Source organism: Aptenodytes patagonicus, chromosome 3 (genome assembly GCF_965638725.1).
Source record: "Aptenodytes patagonicus chromosome 3, bAptPat1.pri.cur, whole genome shotgun sequence".
NCBI lineage: Eukaryota > Metazoa > Chordata > Aves > Sphenisciformes > Spheniscidae > Aptenodytes > Aptenodytes patagonicus.
The window spans coordinates 28009377-28035956 of record NC_134951.1 but is presented as its reverse complement, the minus strand read 5'-3'; the positions used below and the strand labels follow the sequence as shown (position 1 = coordinate 28035956).

The following is a 26580-nucleotide window of genomic DNA, read 5'->3' as shown; positions in this document are numbered from 1 at the left end:
TTTTGTTATTTAAACTCCTCTTGGGGACGTGAGAGAGGCCAGTCATCGGGGGATTTTTATTATTTTTTTTCATTACGGTAAAAGCCAGCTCAGCCATAATCCCTTCTCTGGCGGCGGTGGTGCCGCGCCGCCGGGGGGTCACACCGAGCCGCTCCACCGCCTCTTGCCTCTTCCCCCGACAGCCGCCCGCTTTTGGGGGGCCCCCTAAACCCCTCCTCGCGGCTGAGGCCGCGCCGGCGAGCCCCGCGGACCCTCGCTGCCCGCCGCTGCCCTCCCTCCTGCGAGGGGACCGGCCGGGCGGCGCGGAGGGGAGCGGCGCCGGCCTAGCGGCCCGCCGGGCCGCTGTCGCGGGGCGTTATCCCCCCGCGGGGAGCCCCGCCGCCGCCGGGCGGGGAGCGGCCGGGGCCGGGGCGGGGGGCGCGGCGGGCCGCGCCATGGGCTCGGCGGCCGGCGGCGCCCTGAGCGAGGCCCGCGGCCGCCGTGGGCCGCAGCTCGTCCGGGGCGGCGCAGGCTGCGCGAGAGGGCCGCGGCGGCAGCCGCTGGGGTCGGCAGATCCGGAGCGCCGCCATTAGGGGCCTCTCGCGCGGCTTCCGCAGGCCGGGGTTCGGCTGAAGGAGGGAAAACCCGTTGGCCGTGAGTACCGCTGGGCACGGTGATCGCCCGCGGTGGGATCCGCGCCTGCACGCGACGGGGAGGGGGAAAGAGTAGTTTGTCAGTAAAATAAATGAGCGGGGTTACTCGCGTGTGTCGGGGCCGAGGCTGGAAACCGGTCAGCGCCTCAGCGTGAAGGCCGCGCGGGAGCCACGACCTGGCCTGTCGCGGCGGACAGGCGCAAGGCCCCGGCCCTCCTGCCGCCGAGGGGCTGATTCCTCCCACTGCTCCTGCCTTGGTTTTCAGCTCACGGGGCACGCCCAAAGCCTTCGCTAACAAACATAAACAGCGGCTGCTAGGACAACATCGATTGAAACCCGCGGCTTTAAACCACGGCTGTCTCTGTGCATCCCACTAGTAACACCTTCAGATTATTGCCAAAGCACAGAACAAACTTTAAAAGGCACTCGCTGATTGTTTACTGTTTGCGTTTCTCAGCTTTGGCAGAGGGTGAGCCAGTTTCACTTTCAGTTCTCAGCGCTGCAGCCCTTCAAACGGGAGAGGATACTTATTTAAAGCGTACGTAAGCGAAACAGTAAGTTTGAGTTAGAGTCAGAAAGTAGTCCCGATACATTAAATTAGGTTTGCTTTTAAAGGGGCTTTGCTGGTTGATTTCTGTGGGAAAAAAAAGTTTATAGGTGAGGTAGAGTCTGAACACGGTGTTACAATATGGTGAAAATAAGGCTTTTACTTTTTTGTGTTTAGTATCAACACACTCTTTTACTCCAAGACAGTTTTGCAGTTTGTATTTACATCCTTTAACGGTGTGAATTTGGCTAGATTGTAGTTCTAGACTAGAATCTAGACTAGATTATAGTAGCCCTGCAAACTGCTTGTCAGAGACTTGTGTACTCTTTTCAGTGATTTCAGTGGGACTCTACTTAGGTGAAACAGTCTGTAGGCTAAGGTTTTGTTTATTCCTGTAGTTGAAGGTGAGAGATAGCAGAAGGTGTTAAGGACAGAACATAAATCTTGCAAAGTAAAATAGATTTTTAAGAACAACTTCACTATTAAGCTCAACAAGAAATGGTACTGATTTAATTAACCAAGGAAGACTTTATTTACGTTTTGTTCAGTGGATTTTCATACAGGTGGATTTGTGCTTCCATAGGAGCCATGTTAACTTCTTTGCATCCTGGCATTGAGTGGTTAAACATTGGAACAGGCTGCCCAGGGAAGTGGTGGAGTCCCCATCCCTGGAGGTATTTAAAAGACGAGTAGATGAGGCACTTAGGGACATGGTTTAGTGGGCATGGTGGTGTTGGGTCGACGGTTGGACTCGATGATCTTAGAGGTCTTTTCCAACCTCAATGGTTCTATGATTCTATGTTTTTTAACATGCTTTCCTCACTGAAATCTGTATTTTCTGACTGTTTTTTCCTCTCTAGGTTCTTTGCTTTGCCTTTATGCCTCAAAAATATTTCAATTCATTTGTCTGTTTTGGTCACGTTCGACAGCAGAGCTGGAATCACAAAGATAATTATCTTACAAGCTTTGTGAAAATCAGTGGCTGTGGAAAGGAGAGGGGCTTAAATTAGTGCCCCCAGTAAGGAATAGGCAGTTGTGTTCACCGCTTCATCTAGTCAAGAGACATCAGACAAACGATCTGTCTGTGATAGCCATTGGTGATTATTACTAGCAATGTCATGTGCAAGCAGTGTTATGCATCTTTTGGTTTGCTGTTGTTATCAAACATGAGGCAAAGGTGCTCCTCTACTCTGCAGTCACAGTCCCCTGGAAAGGGATGTGTGAAAGGTAAGCCAGGGGCAACATAATGGTCCATGAATTGTAAGCCATCACGTCTGTTATGATTAAGATTTCAGAACTCTGTCACTAGGGGAGTATGTGCTGAAAAATCCACAAGTCCCATCTGTTTCGATTTGAAGTTACTGTATAAAATTATCTGTTTGGATACTAATAAACATTACATTTTCAGACTAGGAGACCATGCAAGGCTTTGTTGTTGTTTGAAATTTTCACCAAGGATCTGAATAAAAGGCCTGGGAGCCAAGGAGTTGCCATCCAGTCATTGACCAGCTGGAGTAACCGAGCTTTTTAACCTGGATGCAGAACATTGCCTAAACATAGCTTTTTGTTATGTAGGTGCACAGCCTGAAAACCAGCCAAAAAGAAACTGGTACTCTAAAGTGCCGTTCTTACAGGCAGGCTCTGTGTTCCTTGGCAGGTAGTACAAAATGTGGGATTAGGTTTCTAATTTAAGGTGCTCAGTCGTGGTTCTCTGTAGTAGTGTGTGGAGAAAAACGGGTATTGCTAGAGGGCAATTCCTCTTGCCTGTCTGAAATGCTACCCAGTGTATAAGATAGTGTTAGAGACGTGCTGTTTCTTTTTCATGTATGATGTGTAAAATTGCCAAAAGGTATATTAACATCATATTTCCTCATTTTTGTTTGTTTGTTCATGTATCAGTGTTAGTGGGACTAATAGGCTTAGAAGACTGAAAACAAAGGATCTTCACAACGTCTTGCATCTACAGGATTGTGGCTCTGCACTGATGTTGGTTCAGAGTTCAAGCAACATAATCCCATTACTTTTAAAATCATAATTTGCCTTTGTGAAGTAAGGCAAGTTGGAGGAGAGATTTAAGGCTGCTACAAAAAAAAAATTGTGGAAATGTAGTTTAAATGCAGGTTGTAGAAGGCAAAAGTCACCAGCCATGAATATTGCTGTCGTCTTAGAGTTGGAGAAAAAGAGAATGCAGGGACCAAACCCTCATTGCAGGGGAATTCTGTTTTATTCCAAATGTATGGTTAATTTACATAGATCACGTGTTCTAAACTAAAGTGTAGGAAATACTAGCAACAATTAGATTAAATGAGGGAATAAGAACTTTTTTGCTTTATTATCTAGCATTCTGTTGCTCATGCAGTGGCAGGACAAAAGGTTGGATAGATAATCTGATGTAGCCACTGCTTCTAGAGACTGATTCGTGCTTAGGGCTACTGTAGTGAAATACATTTGGTCTTATCTGACATGAATATAATATTCTTCCTCTGAAGACTTTGTTTAAGGGAATACATATGGCTATATCTCTAGCATAGGACCTTATGGAAAGTCAGGAAATTGGTTTAACTGCTGGCAGTACAACTTACGAGATGGCGACTTACCTGTCTGATAATTTGGCTAGAACAGATTCCCTCCTATCTTACTGTAATGCTTCATTTTTCTGATAGCAAACTGTTTTCTCCAAGCTATGAGACTTTATCCTCTGCTTTTAGTAATAGTTTCTCCCATTAGGGCTGCCTGCAAGCTTGCTTGTAAAGTACCTCTAGCCTTAGTGTAAGAGTGGATTTGGGGAACATACCCAGTTACATCCAGATACAGGCTGGCCCTTTCTGGTGAGAGACCAAGACAGGTGTTTGTGTATAGCTTACAAGGAGTATCTCTTGGAGGAGAATGGAGTCTGCAAACAAGCAATCTCGGAAGGGTACAGAAATCAAGCGGATTATGTTCTGTGCTTTCAGACCAAAGGCTAAGTCTTGAAAACATGATTCCTGCAACTGTTCACACTGTCCTGAGTGCTCTATATTTATGCTGCCACAGAAAGAACTGGTTACACTCGGAGGAGAAACACAAGAAACACTAAGGACTGAAATGCGCTTGCAGCTAAAGTATCCTCATCATGAATAGGTACACAACTATCAGACAGCTTGGTGATGGGACCTACGGCTCTGTCCTCCTAGGGAGAAGCATTGAATCTGGAGAGCTAATAGCCATTAAAAAGTAAGTATTTTCATTTGTTATTTAACAGTGGATGGTCCAGGTTTTCCATTCTATGGTCCGCATCACTTGGTCATGCTGGTTTGAGTACTTCACATTCCACGCAACATTTGTATTTGGAGTTGTATTGGGGCAGCATGCAAAGCTCAAGTTCCTTGTATCCTCCAAAGCCCCAGCAGAAGATAAAGAGGGTGAGATATATACGCTTATTGTAACAGCGCTCTGCTACTATGTGCAGCCAAACATATATTATGTGTACTATTTAGAGTATTCTGCAATGCTGCTTTGGAATCTGCAGCCCCTTCCCTGCTGCTTACTTGGAACATGCATTTCATGGTCTAATTTCCAGTGTAATGTTAATACTGCAGTGATAATTAACACAATGGATCTCATTGTCCATTATCTGTATCTTTATATGCTATTATGTATTGGTCTTTTCAGCTTAAGATTTTCTTAAAATTCCTTGAGAAATCCACTTGATTTTCTTTGCTGCTTCAGCAGTGACCTCAGTTTGTAAATGGCTTATTTGTCCTCGTTGTGGTAAGAGACAGCTGTAAAGCATTGCAGGCACTTTCCTGAAATACCGACCATGACCCAGGGACATACTTGTCAAAAGACCTTTCAGTACAATGCTGTATTATATAAACAGTCAATAGCTGGCTTTAGCAACTTTCTAAATCCTCTGTGCTGAGGGTATTTTTCCTGTATCAAACCTTGCCAGAGGCACCTTTGATTTTCATTTTGCAACATGGTAGAAACTGAAACATTTCGGAACAAACCAGAAGGTGGTACTTTCTTAGCTTACATGTTAATGCCAATCCATTATTAAGAACAGAAATGGCCTGGTGGCTGAACGCACAAGACAGTAAATGCAAAAACACTGCTTAAACAAAAAAAAAAAATCCAGACCCCTTCACGAAATGAAGGGCTTGCAATTCTTAAACTATTCTAATTATAAGAGCTGATTTCAAACTGGAAACTTACTGCAATAATAAGTAATACTGAATTTTTATTGAAGTCTGACAGAGACTCGTATCTTCAAAGGGTGCCTAACTCCCTCTGAATCCAGACTCTAAGCAGTTGGGTATTTTTGTAAGTTTAATCTGTGCTCTTCTGTGTGTGTGCATACATGTGAGCCTTCGTCCTGTTGGTCCTAAAGCATAGAGTTATGTGTGAAACAACTGAGTCATAATCAAAATGCATATGAACAAATAGGACCATATGTTACACAAAAATACTGTGTTCAGAGTTACATTCTGGCTTAGGGGAAAACAGATCTGCCATGCAGTTTGTTTCTGTTAGAGCAGAGTTGCTTATAAGCTTGAAAGGAAAGGCAGAATTCAAAAAGCAGTTGGCATGATAGATGTAGCTCGCAAGGGAGAAACATGGGGAGCAGTGGACACTGAAAAATGAAGAAATACAACTTAGAGGGGAAAGGTATTGAAATTACAGAGAAATCAAAATACAGAGAAGAGGAGCAAGAAGAGTATGATAAAATTGGAGACCCAGTGAAGTGATTTAATTTGGTCTTCATTAGATTTGTTTCAGAACTTAGTGTGAGTTGTTCATAACTGTCATAACCCTTGTCCTTTTTATGGTTAGACTCTACTCCACCACATTGTATACTGGAAAGAAAAATAGCATGTCCTGACTTGTTGAAGGCTCTGAAATTTTTGCAGCAAGATATATATACAAAAAAAGGCAGTCCTGTGTAATAGTAATGCTTTTAAATTCTATTAGAGTGTACCTTGTCTAGAGATGTAAAGTTTTTGGACAAAGGAGATAACATGTTATATTTTGATGGAAGAACTGAATTGTTAAGATGTAATGAGATTTATGGGTCTAAGACCAGCTGATGTTGACCATGAATTAATCATTTTTTTCCCTCTACTATTGTAGAATGAAGAGAAAGTTTTATTCCTGGGAGGAATGCATGAACCTTCGAGAGGTTAAGGTACTTGTTTCATTCAATGGTTGGCTTTAAATTAGATGATCCCTGTCACATTTTGGGGTAACATCAAATTCTTTCCACCCCTTTTCTCAAAAACTGCCCCCAACATGAGCTGTGGCATATAGCATTACAGTTCTGTTTCCTGGCTCTACATTCGAACGGGGTGTCTGTAGTCTTATAAAAATTCTTCTTAAAGTTCTGTAGTTTTACAAAAAATCATTTGGTTGTAGAGAGCTGCTTCCTCCTTGCAGTGAGTGGTGAGTGAGAGAGAGCTTTCCTATCACAAAACCTGGAGTTGATTGGTGTTTGTTTTTCAGAGCTTGAGAACACATGCCCTTTGCTCAGCAGTAACTTTTGTACATGCAGTTGTTTCTGGATAGTTGGTTTGGGGACAGACATTTAGCATGAAATTCTGACACCAGCAAAGCTTTAAGGGTATGTTCTAAGGACCTCCTTTAATTTCTAGTCCTTGCTATTACTGTTGTAAACATGCAGACAACCTTGGTCACTTTTCTTACAGTACCACGTATTGGTACTGTGTTGTTACAGCAAGAATGAATGTAGAATACACGGAAATTCTAAAAAGGAGGGAGAATGAAGACCCAGGTATGCTGGTTTTGGCTGGGATGGAGTTAATTTTCTTTGTAGCAGCTTGTATGGGTCTGTGTTTTGGATTTGTGACCAAAACAGTGTTGATAACACAGGGATGTTTTAGTTACTGCTGAGCAGTGCTTGCACAACCTCAAGCCTTCTCTGTTTCTTATGCTTCCCTGCCAGCAAGCAGGCTGAGGCTGGGCAAGAGGCTGGGAGGGGACACAGCTGGGACAGCTGACCCCAACTGACCAAAGGGATATTCTGTACCATATGACGTCATGCTCAGCATATAAAGCTGGGGGAGGGAGAAGGAAGGGGGGGGCGTGTTCGGAGTGACTGTGTTTTTCCCAAGTAACCATTACGCGTGATGGAGCCCTGCTTTCCTGGAGATGGCTGAACACCTGCCTGCTGATGGGAAGCAGTGAATGAATTCCTTATTTTGCTTTGCTTGTGTGTGTGGCTTTTGCTTTACCTATTAAACTGTCTTTATCTCAACCCACGAGTTTTCTCACTTTCTGCCTTTCTGATTCTCTCCCCCATCCCAGCGGGGGGGATGAGCGAGCTCAGCTGCCCACCAGGGTTAATCCACAATATCAAAGAAGAATTTCCAGGGTTATATTTAGTCCTGAATCTAACCTGACTATTGCCAATGCAAGTACAAGAAGAGTGTGAATTCTGCCAGTAGGAAGTTACTTATAAAGAAAATGCAATTGTTTTGGTGCCTACTGTGATGCCAGATAGCTGGCTTTTGAATGACCTGTGCATTAAATTGATACGTATACTGTATATGTATCTGGTAACGCATGGAGATCTGGTCTTTGTTCTCAGAGCTGTCTGATCCTTTAAAATATTGAAGAATTTTTGAAGCCACGTCTTCTGCATCAGTGAAATAGTTTTTTCTTTTTCATCAGAGTAAGTCCCTTGTAAAATCCTGTTTGTTTTTTCTGTTTCTAGTCTTTGAAGAAATTAAACCATGCCAATGTAGTAAAGCTGAAAGAGGTTATCAGGGAAAATGATCATCTGTATTTTGTGTTTGAATACATGAAGGAAAATCTTTATCAGTTAATGAAAGAAAGGTATGTAACAGCATCACCCATTCCTGATATAAATTAATTACTTGCGTAATGTGCTTTTAACACCCCTGTTACTTTTCAAAGGACTTTGGATCATTTGTTTAGGCTTAGATCACTATGGCTTAAAGCTGTGTGCTGCAGTAGGAGCTGTGGCTGTCACCTTTGAGCATATCCCAAACAGTCTAGTGAGAGTTTCCAGTCTCTCTTCCCAGATTAGCCTGGCAGATAAGTAGGGCACTCTTTTAAGAATTAGGAACTGTGGACTTTTAACAGCCCTCATGCTGAGGAGGCATTGAACCTAGAACTTTTGATTTCTAGTTAAGTACTCCAACCAGCAATGCTTTTTCTGTTAGAGGGTGGTATCATCACCTCTTCTGTTATGGCTTCCTCAAATAAATTAATAAATAAAAAGTAGTTGAAACGGTAATCATGAGGGGTCAAATTCTGAATTGCTTCTAGGAATTTCTTTTTTCCTTGCAATTTGAACTGACATTTTCCAAAGACTGCCTATTTTATTTGTCAGCATTCTCAATGAAATCTAACTTTTTGATATTTGCTGGAGCATTAATAAAGTCTTAATTTTAGCCTTTGGGCCATGATAGCATCCTCCAGAGGATAATTTGGAGCAAAATAGCTCCCTGCTTTGAATTGTTCTCCGAGGAGGCCATTTTCTCTCTATGGACCATAGAATCAGCCTGGGAGATGACAGTAATCTTACTTGATTTAACAAAGTAAGGTTATTCTTACAACGTATCTCTGTGAATACTACATAAAATACCTTTTAAAGCATAAAAATACTTATTATGCATGCGCAGGTATAGAACAACTTTAACTAAATTGGGCACATACATATGGATGCTGATTTTTAATTATATGAAATGATGAACCTTGAGAAAATGGTTCAAGTGCCTAACATACAAACCGATTATCTTTAGGAATTTCTTAGAAATGCTTGATATATCCTACCTCCTTATGAAAACAAAAAGGGCAGATGTCTGTAAAAGTATGCTACACATCATATTCTCTACGGTTTAGCAAGGCCTTGGACTGGTTAGACATTGTATAAATCAAACCTTTAAGAATGCGATTTATTTGCTTAAGTCGTAGTTAAAATTGCCAGTCTTGCTGGAACGGACTGTAGAGGAAATATGACTCTCTTTCCGCTGTAATTAAAAAAATAAGCAAATATGAAAAGCTGACTCTAGTAGCTGATCTCACTTCTGAAATATGTGATGGTCAGTTTTTTTGAGAGGAATCAAGCTCAGGAAATTGAATAAGGCCCAGACCATCTTCTTCATTCACTGTTAGGCTCTTTCTGAATAAAATTGTCACTGATTTCCGCCCCAATCCATCTCTACTGTGTTTTGGCATGCGCAGAGGCAGCTGGTATAGAGCTGTTTGACCAGAATCCTCTCTTGGTAAGAGGGGCTATCATTAAACCGCCTGCCATGGCTGATCTTCTCGCCTGAATATTATGAGAAGAGCCTCTTGTTTTCAGTGGTAGCAAATGAGACTGTTTTTTCAGATAACAGAAGAGAAAGAAGTAGCGCATCAGCTGTTAGATAACAACAAGGGAAAGTCAAAAGTATGGCTTGTATATGCTCTAGAAGAGAGGCCAGAAGAAACTGTGCATGAAAAGCACTAAATTAACATGAACCCTTGCTGTCTTGAGGAGCATGCCTCATGACCTGTACATGTTAAGGTTTGTTCAGTTTGGCCAATTTTCTTTTTTTTTTCTTTTTTTCCCTTTTTTAATTCACTGTCCCACGTAGTCTTAACACGATGTCACATGGTCTTAATATAACGTAATAGGGCAGTTCTGCAAATACTGTGTAAATTTTGTTGGAGAAATAAACTACATGAGAGTGCTTAAAATATATCTACAGTTTTATTCTCATTGGTTCATTAGATAGCAACAGCTAATGTGTGAACTTAAATCATTAATATTTATTTCTTCCCTTTTCTTTTATCCCACAGAAACAAACTGTTTCCTGAGTCTACAGTTAGGAATATTATGTATCAGATCCTGCAAGGACTTGCATTTATCCATAAGCATGGTAGGTTATGTTTTAGCTGTAAACATCTTGAATTAGAGCAAGATAGTGTCTGTGTAAGTTTTTTAATGAGTACGCTAACAATTACATTACTAACTTTAATAAAGGGAGTGATAAAAAGAATGGCACTATATGAGAGGTTCAGATTACTGAAAATATCCGTATTTTATAGTTGCCCGATATTTTAGTCTGGAGGTTTGCTCAGTTCCTTTTCTGTAGATTTCTACTTTCTCAAACTGTCAGCTGGCCACTTTCTAAAACTCATGTTAATGGGCATATTTCTTGATAGATTTAGAGGTCCCCTGAGATTGAGAAAAAAGGAAAAATTACTCTTTTTCTCAAGGTACGCACAAATACCCAAATAAAATGCACATTCTCTGTAAGATACACTTAAAGTAATAAAGTCTGAGTGACAAACAGCTTTCGTTGCATGGCCTTCCAACTAATTTTTACAACAACGATAAAAGCTAAAGCTGGTGTTCCAGCCAGTAGTAACAAGACCCACTTAACTATAAAAAAAAGTACTTATTTTAACGATAACTTCCTCATCATGTTTTGCTGCCCTCTGCAATTCTGCCTGCTAAATACACTGTAGTGTATGTTGCTGGTTAGCTCTCGGGGTTATCAGAAGAGAACTAACATCAGTGGCCAAAGTCTTGGAAGTGAAAGGCTTGTAGTAGGACCAGCATTTCAGTTCACTTGAAGAACACATTTAACTTTGTTTTGCAAAACATTTTCAAGCTAATGGCTTTACTCTCTGTTCTAATGGGGCTTGGATACTCTTCTGAAACCAAACTAGAAATTCCAGGCTGTTCCAGTGAGATACAAAATACTTAAAAACATAAAAATAACATGATTTATTTGCAAAAATCTAAGCCACTTTTTTTTAATAACTTGTCAAATGCATCGCAACCTGTCCGAATACCCTTTACTGCTATTTGACTTACTATAGCTATAAAGAATGAACAATTCTGTGTCGAAACTAACTGTCTTGTTCACTGACCTGCTACACACTAGACTGATATTTCTGCCAAGATGTTGCAAATCTGTAGTTACAAAGATCTGGAAATTTATGGCAAGCCTGACAGGATGGTCTTGATGGTCTTGTGGCTCACAGTGTAAGACTGGGTGTCCCAAGATTCTCTCTGCAACAGTTTTGGAAGAATCACATGAACTTTTTTCACCTCTCTTTATTTCTCTATTCTGCTCCTGTATGGCATAGAAATGCTTGTCAAGTAAACCTTTTATGTTCTTTGTTCATCCAAACTCTAAGCATCTTTTCACATTTGAATACACAATTGATTGCTCTTTTTACAAGTTTGCCGTGAAATAAATTGCTTCAAAAGCATTCTGTTGGTGCATTGCGTGTCTGTGCAGCAAAATACAGAAGTGATTGTACTAAATGCTAAAAACGACCTTGATTGCTCTGTCTGGTACCTTCCATAAAGAGGCAGTAGTTCAAGTTGGCACCAGAACAGCTACTTAATATCCCTAGGAAGGACGTAATCTGCTGGTTGGTAGACAGCTACAGCACTGTGTCTTCAATGCTGTCAGGCATTAATCTAACAAAGAAAAGTTAATATAGTTATACCTGACAATGTAGACACATCCTATGTGAGTGTTTATTCTGTTCTCTCTGGGAGCATATTCAAGGCCATGGAAAAAACTAAGCATGTTGGAAGGTCTCTGAAAAGGTCATAGAGCTCTAGTAAGGTACTACAGAAGGAGCTGCATATAGGAAACAGTGGTCTCGGATGCCGGCAAGAAAGAAGCATAAGGACAAGTTTTCCAGACTAAGGGTGGAAGCAAATTTCAGAGACAGTAGTCAGTGATATTTTAGCCCTCTTTTCTCATTTGTATTGAAAGAGCTCTTACCAAATGCTCATTTGTAATCAAGTTTTGCTGAATGCAGAGCGCACTAAAAAAATACGCTGAGATCCTCTGTCTGATAGGGCGATGAGTAACTGAGTGCTTGCAGATTATTATGTTCCCAGATTCAAAAAGAAGTTTCAAAGTGCAAAAAAATTATCTCGCGTTTTAATTTGTATTCTGTCTAAAAGAACTTTTGAAGTAATTTTTTTGATGCCTTCGTTGCACAGTTTCCAACACAATTAGAATGAAACTAACATTAAAATGGTGTAAATTTTTTTATGTTAAAGAGGTGTCACTTGAAAGGCAGCTATCTGACTGAATGCTCTGAATTGTTATAAGATAGTCAACTTGTGTATACTGTTCTTCACAGTCTGACTGAACAACCATCATACTGACTAGCTCTGTTGATCACGTGAGACTTTGAACTCTGTGTTGTGCTATTGAAGCTTCAGCAATAAGAACTAAAGCAGAACAGTCCAGGTAGAAAATAAAAGCTACAGCTGGGGGTGGCATTGCAATGCACATCAATATTTCATTTGAATTTTAGGGTTCTTTCACAGAGACTTGAAACCTGAAAACCTCCTTTGCATGGGACCAGAACTTGTGAAAATAGCAGACTTTGGCTTAGCTCGAGAAATCCGATCTAGACCTCCTTACACCGATTATGTATCCACAAGATGGTAAGTGCTAGTATTCACCTACATTGTGTGAAACTTATAATCAAGCCTTTAAAGAAGTAAAGTATTAAATTTGTGCTGAATGTAATACCACTTTTGATGCCTCCTCTTTATGAAACTTTTATTTAAGTTTGGCATAATTCAAAAAGCTTCAGTTAGTGCAAGACAGTTTACAGATGGCAGCAGTACAGGAACAAAGAGGGAGCCTGATAAGGCAGGTGGGACATGCTGGGATTGCTGCATGTCAAGAAGGCATAAGAGAGCTTACAAGAGCTTACGTAGCTTTTAATTCTTCATTCTAGGAAAAAAAATGAAGTCTTATGTATAGGGTAGGAGAGGATAGGAGCTTTTTAAGGCATGTTTGCTCTTAACAGCAAAGAATGAAGAGCTGAATGCTTTCATGTATGTCTGTTTGAATTATGTTGATTGTTGGGTTTGTTTCTTTTTTTTTTTTTCTCTCTCTCTTACAGGTACAGGGCTCCTGAAGTCCTTCTGAGATCCACCAGCTATAGTTCTCCAATAGACATTTGGGCTGTTGGTTGTATAATGGCAGAAGTTTACACACTGAGGCCTCTCTTCCCAGGCGCCAGTGAAATTGATACTATATTCAAAATTTGCCAAGTCTTGGGGACGCCAAAAAAGGTAGCTAAAGTGACATTCCACACTGCAATAATACTAGAGGTGTTCTACAATACAGAATGGTGCAATAGCAGTAAGCATAAAAATAATCAATTTTCACTGCTATTGTATGGTATTGATCTCAGATATGGTAAACTAAATTAAAACTTATTTTCTGTGAAATAAGCATTATGTAATTATGCTATAAAACCTGACTTTTAGAGGAGAAGAAATAGACCCCTGAACAGCAAACAAACTCATTAGACTGTGATTTCATTAGGCAGAAATTTAATTTTCTCTTGCATCTTGCGTGTAAACCTATGGTTTAAGAGGCTAGAAATTGGAGTCATGGCAAGACTGCTATCTCCTGATTCCATTTGTGCCTTTGACTCGGTCAGATGTAAAGCAAGACTTTCCTCTCACCAGAGGTTTGAGGTGAAAATTTCTAGTGAAATCTTTAATATAGTCTAGAGTAAGCTGGACACAGTCTATTACTGATAGGAGAATATATGCTAGTTGCTTAGGCTCTATGATATTTTACAGCTGAACTTTCTTTGTGATTGGAAATCTCATTCTTCTAGAACGACTGGCCTGAAGGCTACCAACTTTCAGCCTCCATGAATTTTCGGTGGCCTCAGTGTGTTCCTAACAACCTAAAAACCCTCATACCAAATGCTAGCAGTGAAGCGGTGCAGCTCATGAGAGACATGCTGCAGTGGGACCCCAAAAAGCGACCAACAGCTAGTCAGGTTTGGTTTTGTTTTCTTTTTCTCACACCTGCATATGACACTTCCTTTCACTGCAAGACACCTTTTATAGACATTAACAGTTGCTCAGGGGAGCAGTTCTTAGAAGGGAGGAGAGCAGAAGTCAAGAACAATTTGCAAGACAAAGTGGAGTAATTAAAAGAGAGTAATCAATCTTTTGCATGCAACATCAACTGCATGGGGTGTGTGCTCAATGATCAAACGTGTGACTGCAGTGTATGTAAGTACACTTGAATATAATCCAGTCACTGTGAATAGCAGCAGAGTGAAGGTAGGATGTATGGCTGAAGGCTGTGATGCCGTTCTTTCATTGCTATTGCTACATGCCACAGAATCACGGAATGGTTGAGGTTGGAAGGGGCCTCTGGAAGTCATCTGGTCCAACCCCCTAGGCAACATGTGCTAGTGCTCAGTCACCCTCACAGTAAAAAAGTGTTTCCTGGTGTTCAGAGGGAACCTCCCGTGTTTCAGTTTGTGCCCATTGCCTCTGGTCCTGCCACTGGGCACCACTGAAAAGAGCCTTGCTCCATCTTCTTTGCACCTTCCCTTCGGGTATTTGCATACTTTGATAAGATCCCCCTGAACCTTCTCTTCTCCAGGCTGAACAGTCCCAGCTTTCTTAGTCTTTCTTCAGATGTGAGATGCTTCGGTCCCATAATCATCTTCATGGCCCTTTGCTGGACTCTCTCCATTATGTCCATCTCTCTCTTCTGCTGGGGAGCCCAAAACTGGACACAGCACTCCAGGTGTGGCCTCACCAGTGCTGAGCAGAGGGGAAGGATTGCTGCCCTCGGCCTGCTGGCAACACTCCTGCTCATGCATCCCAGGATACCGTTAGCCTTATTTGCAGCAAGGGCATATTGGTAGCTCATGTTCAACTTGGTGTCTACCAGGTCCTTTTCTGCAAAGGTGCTTTCCCGGTGGCTGACCCCAGCATGTACTGGTGCATGGGGTTGTTCCTCCCCAGGTGCAGGACTTGGTATTTCCCCTTGTTGAACTTGATGAGGTTCCTGTCAGCCCATTTCTCCAGCCTGTCGAGATCCCTCAGGATGGCAGCACGACCCTCTGGTGTATCAGTCACTCCTTCTAGTTTTGTGTCATCAGCGAACTTTCTGAGGGTACACTCTGCATCGCCATCATTAATGGAGATGTTGAACAGTATTTGCCCCAGTATTGACCTCTAGGGTACACCGATACCTGCTAGCCCCCAACCAGACTTTGTTCCACTGATCACCACCCTCTGGGCCTGGCCGTTCAGCCAGCTTTCAGTCCACCTCACTCCATCCCAGTGTTGCCTGGATAAAGCTAGCTTGTGCAAGGCAGTTTGCAGGGCAGTCTCAGCTCAGTTGCACTGTAGATACGTCCCAACATCCTGTACATAAGCATAGCCCAAGTCATCAGTATTGCACATGTAATGGTCCAGTTGATGTTGTTGACGGTAGCTACTGATTTCAGATATCAGTACTGTAGTGGTAGTACCCAACTAATGAAATGAGTAGGGCACCTTTTGAAAAACAGATGTGATTCTGGGTTCAAATCTGACTTGACTTCAATAGGACCATAGCTGAACCTTTGTGATTATATCAGACCTTCAGTACAAATTGTAACAAAAAACTTTAAAGCTAATTAAAGCAGTTAAAAAGTAAAATAGATGAAGAACTCTCAAAGGTAATGAAAAGCAAAAAATGCTGACTATAACTTGGTATTAAGAGCCATTAACAAATGTTTTACAGTAAGGTACAAATATGGTGAGGAATCTGAGCTTTTAGAAGCTTTTTGCAGTGAGAGGTCTTTGGGAAGGGAAGATGAGTATCCCTGAAACAGCGAGGTGGGCAGAGATGAATTGCCTTTAGTGACAACTCCTTAATTACTTGTAAGGCAGGATAAAGATACTTTTACCAACATGTCTTCCAAAAAAGAGAGAGGCTAATTTTCCAAGGGGTTATATTTCTTTCACTTGATTCAGTCTTGGAACTGGAGAATGGAAGAGATGGGATGTCTCTGGGGTCACTCATGTCTTGATGGCTGAATCTGTGATGACTGGTGTGTATGTGTTTGCACATGCGCATGAACACACACACGAAGAGACAGCACATAATGAAACATGCCTCTAGATGCTATATACCTGCTTAAGTATCTTACTTCTGCAGAACCTTTTCCTTTTGTGCAAGTCCACAGAGGATTTGATAACTTGGTATCTGTTGAAACTTTTCTACTATTGCAGCATTATTCTGAAATGGATTGTGCTCACTAGAATCTAGTGTTGAGAGATGGGTCTTCTGCTGTTTACCACCCCAGAAAAAGAGGAAATTAAATTTGTACCATCACACAGGGCTAGGGTAAATTAAAAACTTTGGTTTCCTAAGTTGGATCCTAACATCTTTATTATGTTTTAGGCACTTCGATATCCATACTTCCAGGTTGGGCATGCCCTGGGCGTTCAAGAACTGGGGAAACAAAAGGAACTGCATAATAAATCGTCTCTGCATATTAAGCCTGTCCCTCCAGCACAACCCCCTCCGAAACCTCACGCCCGCATTTCATCAAGGCCTTTTCAACAAAGCCAGTCTTCTCAGCACTTGGCGTACCCATATAAGACAGACAACTCTGGGGCTGAGCACAGTAACTACTTACAGGAGGACAAGTCTAACCAGGTTCTTCTGCCTGCAATTCACAATAAGGTTCCTCAGCAGGTAAAGGTCCATCTAGCATAAGATACACTTCCTGATATACTGCCTGATTTTTCCTGAATTGTGTTTCTTTTTCTTGTTCTCTTTCAAGGTTCTTATACTTTACTAAAAAAACAGGAAATGAGGATAAAGAATAGTTATAACTTTCTGCTAGAAACTGGAAGTTACTTTATTGAAATCTAAATGCACTTGCTATAAAACAAGCAAGTCGATTTCTCATTTCAAAGCCATTTTATGCTTCCCTTTGTTGCAAAGCACCACTTAAAGGATGACACTGTGATTTCATACGAGTAAAAAGGATGTACAGTGGTCAGAATATTAATAGGATTGACGCCAGAGAGAAAAGTATTAAGCTAAATAGTATTGAAATGAGGGGGAGGAGGGCTATTGCCTTCATCCATTTAAGGCATCCAATTTATGTGACTGAGAATAATAGTCCCTTTGGGCTTCTATACTGGCCATGGAAAACAACAGATTCTTCTTTCAGCGTAAGAACCTACCATTTCTGTTGATTATACAGGGAGACTGGATTAATAAGATAGATGATGAGAGCAGACAGTGTGAATGGTGCTGCTAAGAGATCGGTCTTAATTAGGGTCTGTACTGGCCATGTACAAGAGTTGCACAAGGTTGAAATGCACTGATGAGCTTAAATGGCTGAGGAGACACAAATTTATACCTATGCTGTCCTGCAAGAAAACCACATTTTATAAATGTCTAGGTACAGGCTTGTGGAAACATGATCATGCATGCAGTTTTGTACTCCCAAGATGGGTCAAGAAATAAAAATTAAGCGTGAGCTAGTTGTTTGGGAGGTGTATGGTGAAATATAAATAGAATTGGAATTGAAACCTAAGAAATCTATTCTTCTGTCAGTGCAAGATACTTTATTACAGGATGACATGCAGAAGTTACGTAATAATGTCTACAGGCTACAGATTGTGTTCTTTGCATGTTTAATGAAGATTAGGATTCTGTTGTTACAGCTCTACTACCACTATTACTCTTTGAGACAGGAAAAAAAAGTCCTCTTTGTTCCTGTCACCTGGTTTATGGCGTAAGTGCACGGGTTTATTTCTTTTCAATCTTTATAACAGAAAACATCAGCTGGGACTGAGAATATAAATGGTGAACTTAAACCAAAAACTAGGCGAAGGTGGGGACATCTTGCTAGAACAGTCAAGAGTTCTGAAGACTGGGATGACTTGGAAGACCTTGATTTCAGCTCTTCTGTCACGAGGATGGACTTGAAAAACAAGAAGAGGCAGAGTAATGAAACTCTTTGTAGGTAAGTTGGTTTCTTTTTTCCTTAAGCTTCACCTCTTTTTTCATAATGTTGCTCGTTATGCTTTCTGTGGGTCTAGAAACATATATCCAGGCCGGTAAAGGATATGCAGCTTGTCTCTCTCCTGCTTTGCCTTGACTCCTTGTTGAATGCTGACCTTTGAATTGCAACACATTTTTTGATGGACAGTGCACCCTTCTATACAATTCCTTGTTCATTTTTCCCCACTGAAAATGATGCTTAGCTTAAGTCTTCCCAAGTTAGTCTTTGAATATATACTTTCTATTTCACATATGAACCATTTTGACATATTCCACGCATATAACCTGTTTTGGGTGACTCTAGGCTGCAGTTTCCATGGATCATACACAGTAGAGAAGAACTTACTGAGTGATTTATAAAAACTTTTAAAAGCAATGTATAAGGGAACTAGAAGCGCAAATCTGATTTTCAGGGGCACTTGTATGGCTTCAGGCTGAAAATACTCCCTGTTGTCTGTGTGTTTATGCTGTAGCAAACACAGTATGAAGAAATGATTCCTGGAGATGGGATGGAGATGAGAAGGCCAACTGTAGATAAACATATGTTATAAGAATTGGACTAAGTTTAGCAATTTTTCGGTTATAGATTTGAAAGCATTTTGGACCTGAAGCCTTCAGATGCTGTAGGCTCTGGCAGCAGTGCACCTTCCCATGCAACCTTTCTACGGCAGGACACTCCCACATTGAGAGTTTCTGCAGCAAAGCAACACTACTTGAGACATTCTAGGTATCTACCTGGTTAGTAAAAAATACTTCCTTTTCTTCTTGTAATTCCAACAGCAGTATGAAATAGTCATTGGTACATTAGGCTTTATCCTTTGAGCTTGTGGAGGGTGGCTACTGCTTAAAGAAAATGAGGAGAGCAAGAGCTTTGCTAATGTAGGTGGCCATGATACAAACTACGTTCTAGCAGTCTAGCAACTGAGATAAATCCTGCTTACAAGAAGGGGACAGAACTGTTGGTACTTCTTCCTCCTGCTGGATACTCTTTTATACTTTGAAGTGTGTTAGAACATGTCTGTTAATGTGCCAAGCTATTCCCTGTTTCCCTAAGAAGGATAAGACTGGTCTTCTAGACTAGAAAAGAAAGTGCCCTACGTTTACCTCATGAGTATATAATACCATGAACAATGGAAGCTAACTAATAGTGGGAATATGCTTTGCTGTAGCTTGGAGTTAAATAGAATGCAAATCCATGTCTCTGTAGAGGAATTGCATGCCTGTCTTCATGTTAACCTCTGCTATACTGAGACCAGCACTGGAGCAGGATGAAGTACAGGAGGTGGACAGCATGTCAGCCTGTATTTAAAATGAGTTGAATATAAATGTATCCTCTTTCATAATTTCTGTTTGTAAAGGCAGTGTTAGCTGTTCATTCACTTGTAATACTAATACTTCAGAATTAATTAAGGAAACTAGAAGGTATCGTGATGGTAAACTCAGTCTTTTTTACTGAAACAATTAATTTCAATGACTTTCAAACTGGGTCACTTAAGTAGAGTTTTGGTAGCTAAAAGTTGTGTTACTAGAGGAGGTTGTAAAACACATTGATCCCAAGCCTGGTTTTGCTTTACCATAAATTGTGAGCGCATCCTTGCATGTTAGGTATGTGGCTTAAATATGGGATGTATATTAAATACAAATAATATGTGACATATGAACTCTACTGCAAACTGTTTGCACAATCTGTGGTTTCAGTAGATACACCAAAGGAGAGTACAGTACTATGAGAAATGTAATCTACCATTATTTACTCTCAGGTTATCTTGTCGCTGTTAGGCTAAAAGCTGTAAAATGCTGTGTTTGATATGAAGCATAGATTTCATTTACGTAGCAAGGTTTGCCTTCTGTGACTTCAGAATATTTGTGGCCTTGATGTAAGGATCCTGTCCCTTGACATAAGCAGCCATTGATGCTAGTGGAACTACTTACACTATTATCTTTGCAGGATTAGGGCCTATGGCTAGTCATAGCATTCCCGTATGAGAGGATGGGAAGTAACCCAGAGGCATGTCGAGTGAAAATGTTTGGTTAAGTCCACTAGACTGGACATCTGCTTTAGGACTGTGCATCAGATGGAATGAATACAAGCCTGTGTAATAGCAGAGATTTCAGCGTGGTAATTTTTGCATTTTTGCAATAGGAATAAGCACAAGGAATAGCATAGTCTCCACTTCAAACAAAGAGTCCGTTCCGTCTAATCCCTGGCCCAGTTCTGGTTTGCTTGGGAAAGCTTCCGGTTTGGGAGGAAGTATTAACAGGATGAATTCAGGTAAGAAGCTGTGCTTAACACTCTGAAAAAAGGTAATAGGTGATGTCTCTGCAATTCCAGGCAGCTGTAGTTTGGGGTCACCCATTTCTAGTACATTGTCAGCTCTGGAGATACTTGCTACCGTGTCTGTTCTTTCTGTTGAAATCAGTTATGAGCACTGTTCCTTGGATTTGGAGACTACCTTAAACTGAAACATAGTAATTTCTTCTAATGAATCCCCAAAAGTCTGGTTTGAAGTACCACATGCGTAGCAGGTTGGACAGCTTAGGTCTGTTCAACCTGAAATACTTCATCTTGCCTTCAATTTGCCTCGTCAGTTTTTGTAAGTTGTATTTTCAGGTTTCCAAATTATTTTAGCCCAACTGGTACATAAATGACTGTCATAGAGGAGGAACCTGGTCTAAATTGAACTAGCCATACACACCATTCTTGTTATGTGAATAAAGCAAATAAAATCTATCATTTATCATCATGTCTTTTAATTGATGCTGTTTAAAATAGTGAAATTATTATAGCTTTAAAAAATTCAGACAAAAAGCAAAACTCTTCAATTTTTCTTCTTCAGGTTTTTGGGGCATTTGGTATTTCAGGTATTTAATCCCTATTATTTGATTTGAAGTAATTAATTTGTAGATTTTTACATTAGATTTTACCAGATATACTTAAACATGTTGATGTTTCTAGACTGTATCTATGTATTTCCTCTCTAAATCTTTCTTGGCTTCAGGTTTTCATGTGATGTTACAGTTCTGCAGTGCAGTACTTGTTTTGCATATGTTGTTACGAAAATGTTTGATTGAGAAAATTTCTGTTGAATCTTGTCCCAAAGAAACATTTTGGGCCTTTAGAAACTCTGGTTTAAAAAATAAAAAACTTAAAATTTTGGATGTAATTTAATCAGAAAATTGTTCTTTAAAGATTCAAGATGGGAGGATGTTGTAAATGGCTAAACTACATGAGAACCTTTATATACGAGCTCCTTCTTGGCTCTTCTGCAAGTTTTTGCTTCTTTTGTAGTTGCATAGCATATCATTAGATTTTTCCCTTTTTTACTTATTACCATCATTTCCCACAATATGCTTTGCCACTGCTCTACTGCTCTAGTACATTATAGGCATGTGTGCGGTGGATCTGATCTGTGCATGCTAACTTGTTTAGTGTCCATCTGCGCTATGACTCTAGACTGGTTTTTGTTCCAATTTCTACGGCTTACCCTACAGGTCAGTCAGATCTGTTCCTGCTCATCTTAGGGACAAGTTTTGTACCTGACTTTCCAAATTTGGAACATGAATCTGTCCCAGTTTATTAAGTTGCGCTCTTACTGGCTTCAGTAAGAGCTTTGTGTAGCACCAGAACCCCAGACTCGCTGCGCAGAAATCGAGTGAGTATATTCATAGGACCCAGTTGCTGAAAGTCAAACAAAATAATTCCAACTGAAATGCTAAGTTTTGAAAGCTTTGAGAAACCTTGAAAAAGCTGAGATGTCAGGGAGAAACAGAAATTGTCCTACTAAGAGTACAATTTGTACCTGTCTTCCATTCATCTTTAATGCAGTCTGATGCCGACAGTCTCCTGAATGCAGGTATATATAGGAGCTGTGGGTTTCTAGTGCCTTCAGTGAAGTCTTGTTTTCATCAGTCCATGATCAGGCTTGATCTTGAATATGACCCATCAGTGCACACCTTTGTCACCTGTTGATAGTATGGGAGATCCATTGTGTTGAGCTCAAGTGTTCCTTGCCATTTCTTTCAGGGCTCATAGGATCAAGCGGTCTAACTAGCAGTTATATCCCTTCATTTCTGAAGAAGGAAGTAGGCTCTGCTGGGCAGAGGGTTCAGTTAGCACCAGTTGTGGATCCATCTTCTAGTAAGTATAGTACCGAAGTTGTCTTGGTCCCTCTCTCATTACTTGGGTAATGCTGTATATATGCAGCACTGAACTACATATCTTTGCTTTACTTTATTTGTAAATATTTGACTGACTGGAACTAGAGTTTGTAACCTTGCAGAACTTCATATGGACAAGGATTTGGTTTATTTTTACTTTGTTAATGAAATATGTGGTTTTATCCACAGCATATTTCGATGGGACCTAGAGGTTAGTGTGAGAGCTGGCATAGAATTCACATTTGTCAAATCAGTGATAGAAATACTCCTTGTCTGAGAAGGTTTTAGGGATTGGATCCACTATTGTTTCACATCAGCAAATTCTATTAAAAAAGGAGGCTTATTTCCTGAAGAAATAAGGATCTGGACCTGCATCCAGTTGCTGTTCAATGTGGATAGCTACTCACTGAACCTTTATCTCATGGCATTTTCTTTTGTCCCTTAGATTATGCTTCTCTGAAGTCTGTCAGACCCCATCTTGGACGGCCGTTGTTCAATTCACCTACAAAAAGCACGCCAAGCTTGATGCCTCTCCCACCACCAGCCCAGCCGATCCATGGGCGTGTTGACTGGTCTGCAAAGTACGGTGCTCACCGGTGACGTGTGGAAATACTCTCTGAACCAGTGCGTGTTTCCCACGAAATGGTGGCTAACATGAGACAATTTGATACTGTTTTATATACCTGTAAATTTAAAAGAAACAGATCTTCTATGAACGAGACATTTTGAAGGCTTTTTTAACTTTTATTTGTATTAATTTGAATGCAATCTTGTACCTTTTTGTATAAAATTGTTTTGTTATATAATTGGGTCCAGTTATTTTCATAAATCTGATACATTTTGTATATATGGCTTAGGGGTTGAGCATTTTTATACGATAAATTTTTATAATGAACTTTTTTAAAATTTAACTTTTCCTTTATTAGTTCAACTTTTTTATAAAAGTGGATAAAAAAAAGCAAAGTGGTGCAATATTGCAGTGGAAGAGAAGTACTAAGGAAGGGGCATTCATTATACATTTTCTGAAGTTTATGTGCTAAACGAGGCTGTATAATTTCAGCGATGCCACATCTTGATGCCATGCTTCTGTTGTCCTATACTCATTTGCTTTGTACTGACATCGAAGGAATGAGTGACTAACAGTCTAAACTCTCCTTTGCAGTCACTGAGAGACTGCTGAAACTCAGTGGGAGGCTTCTTTTTTAAATTTATTTTTGTTTTTAAACGGTTTTTGTTGGACTGCTATCCAGCTTTCCAGCTCCATTCTTTTGCTTTTACCAAATTTGGGGAATCTTCTTGTTTGGTGAAGGGTGAATAGCCTTCTGTAGGTCCGTTTTCTCACACAGCGCTCTTTTGTCCTGCTTCAAAGTTGCTGCTTGGCATTGTTCACTATGAAATAGAATGTGGACCTACCTCTGGTAAATTCATTTAAATGTTCTAATGATTTCTAAGGAGAATGATCAGATTCTGTTTCTTCTTGTTTTGTTGTTGCTGCAAATGCAAGATCTGAAGACATATTTAAGACACTATTAACAATTATAAAGCTGGTTTCAGAGTAACAAAGTATTAGTGATATGCCAGCAGCAGAGTTTAAGGAAACAATATCTATGCAGCTGACTTAATTTTCACAACTGTTTTAAACCACTTCTGGAAAAAAAAATCCAGAGGAAATGAGTCAGTTTAAGCTTACTTCAGTTTTTCTTCACTTCAATACGTCTTCACTTACAATGTGAAGAATATGTCAGCTTCTGTAAATCAGGCCCTACCGGGAAAAATGGGACCCTACCTGGTCCTGCTAAAAAACGTTCTAAAATTGTGGTTGATTTCACAGAAACTGGTACAGGTCTTTGAACAGTTTAACTCAGTTTATAAGAGAAAATGAATTATCAGGTTACAGAGAAAAGAAAATAGCCCCATAGTCTGGTTTAATTCTGCACCGGAAAGGAGTGCCAGAGTCCAGCCACCAGCAAAAGATTAATTTAGATCACAGTCAGCATTTGGCTGTTCCTGCACCTCCTTCCACAGAAGAAATATAAAACAGTACGGTGCTGTGGGAGAACATCTTTTATAGTTGTGTTTTGGAACAGCACCACCAAAGCTGAAGTCTGCTGTGAAAATGCATCTTCCTGCAGAAGTGTACAGAAATGCTCACCTTTCTGAGCTCATTTTATGAACAGATCAGGCAAATCGTGTATTTATGAGACTTAAATCCAGTCTAAAGGGATCAGAGCAGGTATGCTTCTCAGCATCCAGCCATTTCGAAGGAGCTGAACGGCTAGTGTGTCGATGAGATCCTCTCTGTGGGATCTGCCGGCACCCACAAGGGGCAGCCGCTGTGGACTGGAGGCTGATCACGCATGCTGGCCTTTTCAGTACTTCCCATGGAGAACGTGTGGGACTTCGAGGAAACTGTACCCTAGAGTAGGCTGCTGGCTCAGTGCTACGGCGGAACCGTGAGCGGCACTGGTCGCCGTTTGCTTTTATGGACTCGGTCCACAGTGAGACAGTACAAGACAAAAAGGGAGGAAAAGGGTCTATGCGCTAAAAAAAAGTATGCATATAAGACTTACACATGCCAAGGACATGTTGTGTGTCCAGCTACTCCGTTATTTGTTCATGGCAACTACTAACTCCAAACCATACCTAACTGCTTCCAAAGCAGCGATGCCAATGCATACCGGTAAAATAAAGCACCATTCGATTTCTAAAGCACACACCAATGGTGTCTTTGGGTAAGTGGAAAGGGAAATATGTATATTTGTGAGGAAAGATAGTTGTTTCTCTTGGTGGAAATAAACATCTGTATTTATTTCTAGATATCATTTAATTTATTTTATCACTGAATAATTGGTCTCAAGAGGGAACACCCTGAACCTGTCCTAAGTATTCCTAGACCTAAGTAGGCAATTGAACTAGTCTGTTCCATACGCTTAATTCCTACTGGTGGAAGCAGGAGACGAAGAAGTCACGAGAATGGGCTGCTGAGGCGTGGACTCATCCTGCCTAACTGCAGGCACCTAAGCGTGAGCTCCTTTATTGTGAGCTGAGTCTTTAAACCAGTGGTGAGTGAGAATCGTCTCGAGAGAAATTCGGCTCACCTGAGAACGTAGTAGCCCTCTGGAGATGCCTGGGTCTCTCCACTAAGGATGGGGACTACTCCACATGCTGAAAGTAATACAGGATGAATCTGAGCCTGGCCTCTAATCGCTGAGCCATTATCAGCTCTGCAGTGATTTTCTTGACTGTAACATTCAGGTTTTGGTCAGTCCAGCAAAAATATTAGAAAAAGAAGTAGTACTTTTTTGGCATATCTCCTCCTTTCCCAGATTAAAGCCTTTATTTTGGAAAAAAGCTAATAATCTGGATATTCAGAATCACTTCTGCTAGTTTTGCCTTAGTGGAGCAGAAAATTAGCTAAGTATAATGGCAGCACTTGTAGCCTTTACTCAAGGAAATTCCTACTGAAGTTGGAAAGAGTTGTTTTTGAGTAAGGACTGAGTTGACTGAGCTATGTATTTTACTGTGCTGTTTCAGTGTGCAATACGGATATGGAAAAGATGTAGGTCCAAAATCTGGACAAGCAGCATATCTGAGAATTTATCATACGTAACCTACTACTTTGTGTTTTAATGTTTAGCAGCATCTTTATGCGAAATGTTTTTAGAATTCTACTGTTTACATTTTCTCAGGCTTACGCATAACATGTAATAATGACCGTTGGAAATAAAGAAGCCTGACAGTGGACCCATTCACCTCTGTAATCCAGATTTTCTTAGAAGTATTGTGTAAGTGCCATGATGTTAGCAAAAAAAAAACCACACCCAAGCCAGAAAACCCACGGTATTTCTGTATCTGATAAGGCTGTTGATATGAGTAGGATGTTCCATAATGCGAGGAGGAAAACATATAATTAATTGAATTTACGTGGAAGGAGAGGGTGGAATTGTCAGAGTAAGTAAAGAAATAACGGTTCTTGTTTATTCAGTGTTTCTGTTCAAAAAATGTTAAAAATGTTATAAATGTTTGTTTCATTACTTCTGTGTCAAGTCTCCTGCCCAGAATAAAGTTCTCTTGAAGAAATATTGACTAAAGTCTTGATCTGTTATTCAGTTTTTAATAAAAGCGCTTTAGTTTGGCTTTTGTTTGTTTGTTTAGTTGTGGGTTGTTTTTTTTCAAGTAAGCCTTACATTTGGTGCCTTCTCGGAGGGGTACCGCCTCCTGGCAGCCGTGCTCTTTCTGCAAGTTCATTGGCCACGTGATTCGAGTCTAAGCATGTAGTTTCTGCAGTATACTCTGAGCTCTGTGTAAAGCTAATAGTTTAGTGCTTGGATGTCAAGCACTGAGTTAAATAACGCTGAATTAAAACAGGTAACACCTCGGAAGAAGGACAGGCAGTTGGACTGGATGATCA

The 26580-nt window shown here is 40.7% G+C and overlaps 1 protein-coding gene across 5 annotated transcripts; it reads left to right on the top strand.

The window, feature by feature from the left end:
* The first annotated feature begins 546 nt into the window (after nt 1-546).
* Nucleotides 547-26283, top strand: CILK1 (ciliogenesis associated kinase 1). Of its 5 annotated transcripts, XM_076332927.1 has the most exons (15): nt 548-633; nt 1090-1170; nt 4213-4392; nt 6289-6343; nt 7889-8010; nt 9985-10064; nt 12481-12613; nt 13081-13252; nt 13810-13977; nt 16392-16688; nt 17783-17973; nt 18598-18749; nt 20155-20283; nt 22036-22149; nt 22615-26283. In XM_076332927.1, exons 3-15 carry the CDS (start codon nt 4292-4294, stop codon nt 22767-22769), a joined length of 1869 nt encoding a protein of 622 aa, XP_076189042.1. In that variant the 5' UTR covers nt 548-633; nt 1090-1170; nt 4213-4291; the 3' UTR covers nt 22770-26283. The 5 variants fall into 5 exon arrangements, with proteins under 5 accessions (XP_076189045.1, XP_076189042.1, XP_076189041.1 ...); XM_076332930.1 differs by lacking the exons at nt 1090-1170; nt 22615-26283 and adding an exon at nt 20849-20873 and having other exon boundaries at nt 547-633; nt 22036-22135; XM_076332926.1 differs by lacking the exon at nt 1090-1170.
* The last annotated feature ends 297 nt before the right edge of the window (nt 26284-26580 follow it).

Excerpts from the sequence above, each read along its gene's own strand:
- CILK1 (XM_076332926.1), top strand. The coding sequence starts at position 4,292 with ATGAATAGGTACACAACTATCAGACAGCTTGGTGATGGGACCTACGGC. Across the intron at positions 13,253-13,809 it reads TCTTGGGGACGCCAAAAAAG|AACGACTGGCCTGAAGGCTA; the intron begins GTAGCTAAAGTG and ends TCATTCTTCTAG. Across the intron at positions 18,750-20,154 it reads ACATTCTAGGTATCTACCTG|GAATAAGCACAAGGAATAGC; the intron begins GTTAGTAAAAAA and ends TTTTTGCAATAG.